Here is a 6,261-nt window from a genome sequence, read left to right on the forward strand (position 1 = left end):
CCAAAACTGCCACGATCCCAGGCCCACCACCAGCTCACTCTCGGCAGGGACCCCCACGCTGAAGCAGCGCGCAGATGCATCCCCCAGAGGTCGTCCCCCCACCACCCTGGCCGCTGGGCCTACTGTGGCTTCATTCTTCCCGTGGTGCAGGGAGCTGGGGCAGACCCGCAGCAGCACATCCCCCCAGCCTTGGGGGCCCTGGGCCCTGAGGCAGGCCTGACCCCTACGCCACCCGTCACGAGGAGCAGCCGTCCACAGGGACCCACACCACCGAGTGGTTCCTATGGGGCTTCATCGACTGGGCGAGGCTGTCAGGAAGTGGTTCCGCCAGGGCTCCTGCCCCCTCGGGAAGCCCAGAGAGGGGGCCCCTCCCCCACCAGGGGGTGTCCAAGGGCAGTCCAGAGCCCCCCTGCAGGCGTGGGGCTCCCATCAGGAAGGCTGGGTCAGCTGGGAGCAGGCGAGCCAGTGTGCTGCCCTGCTGGGGGGGATGATCTGCAGAACTGTCCCGCAGTCCTGAGTGCTGGCCACTCACTCGGGAGCCCAAGTCCAGGAGCCAAGACCACCAGGACAAGCCCCCAGGATGAGGAGCTGCAGGAGCTGGTCTGCTGCAGCTCGGGGGGACTGCAGGGGCCAGAGGTCACTGGGGGGTTCATACCCTGTGCTGTGACCCCCACCATGCCCTGCTCAAGCTGACCCTGCTGGGCCTGCTGTCCGCATAGACCCCCTTGTCGTCACTATGAAACCTGGAGACACCTACATCCTGGAGAGCAAGCACATGCTCACGGCCACAGGTCCTCAGGTACACAAAGCCAGTGGCCCGTATGCAGTGAGCAGGCCATGGAGAGCCACCCAGCCCACCGACCCGGAGCGCGCCCTCCGACCCCGCCCCGCCCTGGGCACGGCTGGACCCCCAGGAGTGGCGCACAGCAGAACACGCCGCTGCCCACAGGCGGTGCTCCAGGGTGGGGGGCCGGGCCTTCCGGGGGGGCTCCTGCTGGCCTGACGGCACCCTCCCCCCCAGAACCCCTCCGGAAGCCACCCCTGGAAGACCTGCAGGAGTTCCTGCAGGACACGCTGTCCCCAGGCCGGGCCCTGCAAGCCTCTCAATGGCTGAGCTGCACAGGATGAAAGGTGACCTCCCCCCGCCCAAGCAGGCTCAGCAGAGGTCCCGTCACCCTGGGGGCGGTGATGGGTGGGGGTCCCGGGGCTTCCTCCTCACCCCATCAGTCTGCTCCTCTGCTCTAAGACTCAGCCAACCTGGCCAGGGCTGGGCAGCGTCAGCCCCTGCAGAGGCCAGAGGCCAGAGGCCAGCGGGCTGGAGGGCAGTTCCCTGTGTCAGGCCAGGGCAGCCATGCAGGCCTCACAGGCCCACCCTGTACAGGTCACCTGGCCTGGTCGGGAAGCCGACCCGGTCTGTCCATTTCCAGTGAGCGGCTGGATCTGGCCCCCAAGCCCCCCCTACGCCTCCCAGTATCAAGACACTCCCTGGAGAAGACAGGCTGGCCCTCCCTGGCCCACCTGCCCAGCACAAGCAGCCTGGACCCTGCCCCGCCAGGCCCAACGACCGAGCAGAGGCAGCATGAAGGGGGCCACAGCCACAGGCCTCCCTCTGGCCCCGGGGGCTCCGTGTCTGGCCTGTCTGTCCCCAGCCCAGGGCCACCCTCAGCACAGCGGCCCCAGTGATGTAATTCCCCCCCACCCCCCAGACCTCCCGGTGAACCAAGAGGCCACAGGCAAATGGCCGCCTGCTTTGAGGCAGAACGTGGGTCCCTTCCCCTTTAGCTCCTGCCTGGGCCACCCCCAGCCACCAGCTCCGTCCAGCCTGCTGGAGATACAGCGCTGGGCTCAGAATGCCCCCTGCCCTGTGGCGCCTGCAGCCAGCGCCCCTCGCAGGGCCGGGACACCACAGCAGAGCCAGGCAGTGCCCTGAGAGCCGCCCCAGGGGCCCACTCCCTCCGGACCTCCATGGACAGTCTCTGGTCTCAGACCCCCTCCCCCTGTGCTGATTAAAGGTAGACAAACTCCCGTGTGTCAGGTGGCTGGTTCTGGCTGCACCGAGAGCTCCGCCAGACGCGCCAGGGGCCCCTAGAGGCGGGGCAGCCACCGCCCAGACGAAGCTGTGGTTCCCGCCTGCCTCCTGGGAGGCCACACGCGCCGCCGCCTCCTGGCCTCAGGCAAACGCCAGGTCAAGACCATGAAATAATTTACTGCGACTGGGCCTGCGCCCGCTGGGCCAGGATGGGGCTGAGGAGAGCGAGGCTGGGGGCCAGTGCATCAGTTCATCAGAGTCTGTGCGAAGCGTCCCGGGAGGCCCATGGGCACTCTGTCCGCCAACCTGCGGGGCCGGGCTCCGGCGGCATCTCCCTCCGTCCCCGCCGCGCCGCCTCCTGCGTGGCGCCCAGCGCTCCGCGCCCGCGCCACCGTCAGGACAGCAGGCACCTGCAGCTCAGGCAGCCGGGGCCGCCCTCGTCCGGCGGGCTCAGCTTACGCGCTTTGTGCTGCCGGATCTCACGCACCAGGGTGTAGAAAGCATCCTCCACGCCCTAGGAAGAGGGCCCAGTTCAAGGCGGGACCACTGCCTCAGCCGGGAGCAGAACCCCAGCCCTTTCCCCACCCCAGACGGGGAGCCGGGCCATGCCTGCCTTGGGCCCTAGGGCCGCCTCGTTGGGAGGCCTGTCCTCAGCCGCTCCCCAACAGCCCACTGAGTCTTTGGGGCCCTTTGGGACCCGCAGGGCGCTCTGGGGGCACAGGGGCTGGGACCCCAGGGTCACCGCTCCGGTCTGGCTCAGGGCAGCTCTCTCCAGGGACCTCCACCTCCCCTGGGAGCTGTTTCAGCCCAGACCCGGGCCCTGGCCTCCCTCGCTGCCCTGCCATCCGGGGAGACTTACAGCGAGAGGGGCGGCTGGGTCACGGGGGTCCCGGAGGGTCCCAGAGGGTCCCGGAGCTGGAGCCAGAGCCAGAGCGGCTGCCCTGCGTCGAGGGAGAGGGGGCAGTGAGCCCTGTCCCGGGCGGACGGGCGGGGCGGGGCCCTGGCTGGCTGCAGGGCAGGGGCCGGGCTCACCTGGCGGGTCTTGGCGGAGGTCTCGATGTACGGGATGCCATAGCTGCGGGCGAGGTCCTGGGCCTGCCGAGACTCCACGGTGCGCGCGGCCAGGTCGCACTTGTTCCCCACCAGCACCATGGGCACGTCGTCCGAGTCCTTCACCCGCTTGATCTGCTCCCTGCAAGGAGGAAGGGCTGAGCCGGCAGGCGGCCCGTGGGCTTGGCTGCACCCAGGGCGCAGAGAGGGCCAGGCCCCGAGGGCCGGTGGGCAGCTCACCGGTACTGGTGGATGTCCTCGAAGGACTTGGCGTGGTTGATGGCAAACACGCAGAGGAAGCCCTCCCCAGTGCGCATGTACTGGTCCCGCATGGCACTGTACTCCTCCTGGCCCGCCGTGTCCAGGATGTCCAGCAGGCATGTCTCCCCGTCAATGACCACTTGTTTCCGATAGGAGTCCTGGGGACAACACTGTTCAGAGACAACTGGCCCTCCCGGGGAGGGGGGACCTCCCTTGCTCCTCTCTTGCCCCCCACCTCCGGGGACCTGTGATGTGGGGACCCCTCCTCAGAGGAGGTGCGAGTCAAGCCCGCATCAGGAGCCAAGCAGCGGACAAGAGCCAGGCGGGCTCACCTCGATGGTGGGGTCGTACTCATCCACGAAGTGGTTCTGGATGAGCTGGATGGTCAGGGCGCTCTTCCCCACGCCGCCGGCGCCCACCACCACGAGCTTATACTCCGTCATCGCTCCTCAAGCGACCGCAGCACGAGGCACTGCAGTGACCTCCGGTCCCACCTGCCGAGGGAGCCGCACTCAGCATGGCCGGACCATGCAGGGCAGGTGCAGGGAGCTCCCTGGACCAGCCTGCCCAGGTCCGGCCTGCCCTCTGGGCCTACACATCCAGGGGACAGGGGCAGCAGCCAGAGTGGTGGTCCATTGGCTCACCTGTGGCACCTCCAGCCCAGAGATGGGAGAGAGTCTTGCCTCCAGCTGCACTTAATAATGACTGCATGAGAAAAGCGAGAAGCCGACCCCTTGGAGGCAAGGCTGGCAGCTGGGAGCGTCTCCCAAGCACATACCCGAATTAGAAGCTGCTGGGTAGGCAAAAAGCCTGAACTGGAGGCGCTGTGGGCTGAGGTTACCAGCACCCCCACGAGAACAGGTCTTGCCACAGTGGCGGGCACAGCAGCGTGCCCAGACAGGTTGGTGGCAACCGACAATCCGCTCCAGCCCTCCCCCCAGGGCATGCTGGTGCATTTGACAAGTACTCAGTGAGCACCTACTGCATGCCGGGTGCAGCTCCGGGCCCACGGTGACAGAAAGAACCCCTGCCGTGGCAGGTTTGGGCTACACGCCAAGGGAAAAGTCCGCATAAACCCACAGGTCCCACTGCCAGAACTTTGGAGAATATAAAGCAGGTATGGGGGGGGGGGGGGGCCGGGACTCCAGGAAGCAGATCACAGTAAAAGACCCAAAAGAGGTGTGGGCTCGAGGGGACAGGTGAGAAAGGGTGAGGGCCTGGGCCCTAGGCCCCCAGCTGGGGGGGGGTCACCGGTTTGTGATGCTTAAAGAAGGGGCGCCCTTGCGGGGAACTCAGGCAGTGACTTTCTAAACCCCTGGTTCGCCGGGCGTGTGTGATGGCCGCCGGATGCCCGAGCTCTCCGGTGGGGCCCGTGGGGCTCCAGCGGGTGGAAGACCGCGTCTAGCGCCTCTGCTCGCGGACACCCAAGTCACTTGCGGAGCCCGTAAGGCCGGGCCCGGGACACGGAGCCGGAGGTGCTGGCCGGGGCGAGGCGGAGCGAACCCGCCGCCTCCCGCCGCCTCCCGCAGCCCCCGCCGCAGCGCCCCGCCCGTCGCCGCCCGCGGCTCACCTGCGCCCCCGCGCGCCGGGCGCGGACAGCAGGCCCCCCGCCCGGCCCGCCGCTCCCGCCGCACTCACCGCTCACTGGCGCGACTGCCCCCGGGGCCGGGGCCGGGGCGGGGGCGGCGGCAGGGGCCGGGGCCGGGGCTCGGGGCTCGCCCGGCGCATGGGCTCCGTCCGCGGCGGGTGCGGCTCCGGCGGCGGGCGGCGGACACTCGACCCGGCCGCGCGCGCCCCGCCCCACGCCCGTCCGTCAGCCCGGCGCGGCCTGCGATTGGCCGAGCGCGCCGGGCGCCGCCTCGCCCCGCCCCAGTTGGCCGAGAGGCCCGCCCGTCAGAGCCCCGGCCGGGCGGGGCTTCCGGGAGTCGCTTCGAGGGCGGTGCCGGCTCCGGCGGCAGGCGCGGGCCGCGGCCTGCGGGGCTGGCTGCTCGGAGCATGGGGCCCTGGGGGGGTGGCGTCCCCGAGGGAGGCCCGGGCTTTCCCGGGAGCAGGCGGGCCTCGTGGGGAGATAGAGACCCCGTGGCTAGGCGAGTCTGCGGCCGGGTGTGGACTGGGGCGGGGCCCTGCTCCCGGAGCCCCGCGCTGGACCCCGGGCACCTCCGCCGGGCACCGCTGCGCCTACCCCGCCCCCGGCCCGGGTCCGCGCCGCCCCCCGCAGGGCCCGGAAAGGAGGCGACAGCCCGAGGGCTGAGTCTCAGGGACGCAGGAGCTCGCGTCGTCAGCCCCGCGGATGCCCCGGACCTGAGGCCGCAGAAGGGCGGAGGGGCTGCCCAGACAAGGGTTAGGCTCAGGTGGCTCCGGGAGGGGCGCCTGGCAGCTTCCGCGGGGTCCTGGGAGCGGCTCGGCCTTGCGCCCTAGGCCAGGCGGCGCATAGGCGCCTCGCCTGGGCGGGGACGTCTGAGCCCGCAGAACGGCGAGTCCGGCCCAGTGTTTCCAGCCAGTGCCCAGGGTCTTGCTTTTCGCTTACGTAGCGCGCAGCCCCGCCGCGGGCTCGGCCGAGCATCACCGCCAGCCTCCCAAAACTTGGGCAGCCCCTGCAGACTACCTGCCCACCGAGCTTCCCCGAAGCCCCAGGTCCCAGCCCTGCGGAATCTCAGCTAATAACCCGTACCCAGCAAATCCACCCCCGAAGTAGCTATGGGGGGCTAAACTGAAGTCTACCGCACCCCAAGTGTAAATGTGCACATTGTATCTCCTTTACAGACGCTCAGAAATGCATGTTTTTAACATTGAAAAAAATCTTTATAGTAACTCATAAAAACATCCTCCGTATTTACCGGAAAGAACGGTGCGTCTCACGTGAGCCCAGACCTTTGCCCCTCCGGCACTAGCTGGCAACCCCACCCTCCGCGCCTCTCGGC

The 6,261-nt window shown here is 69.1% G+C and overlaps 1 protein-coding gene across 7 annotated transcripts; it reads right to left on the reverse strand.

The window, feature by feature from the left end:
* Positions 1-2,186: 2,186 nt before the first annotated feature.
* Positions 2,187-5,097, reverse strand: HRAS (HRas proto-oncogene, GTPase). Of its 7 annotated transcripts, none has more exons than XM_061160358.1 (6): positions 4,979-5,097; positions 3,673-3,834; positions 3,320-3,498; positions 3,062-3,237; positions 2,889-2,970; positions 2,187-2,543 (listed from the first exon to the last, which is right to left on the reverse strand). In XM_061160358.1, the coding sequence occupies exons 2-6, from the start codon at positions 3,781-3,783 to the stop codon at positions 2,480-2,482; spliced, it is 612 nt and encodes a 203-aa protein (XP_061016341.1). In that variant the 5' UTR covers positions 3,784-3,834; positions 4,979-5,097; the 3' UTR covers positions 2,187-2,479. The 7 variants fall into 7 exon arrangements, with proteins under 7 accessions (XP_061016341.1, XP_061016350.1, XP_061016332.1 ...); XM_061160367.1 differs by having other exon boundaries at positions 4,911-4,995; XM_061160349.1 differs by lacking the exon at positions 4,979-5,097 and adding an exon at positions 3,985-4,045.
* Positions 5,098-6,261: the final 1,164 nt, after the last annotated feature.

The sequence above is a fragment of the Dama dama genome, chromosome 2 (genome assembly GCF_033118175.1).
Source record: "Dama dama isolate Ldn47 chromosome 2, ASM3311817v1, whole genome shotgun sequence".
NCBI classification, from domain to species: Eukaryota; Metazoa; Chordata; class Mammalia; order Artiodactyla; family Cervidae; genus Dama; species Dama dama.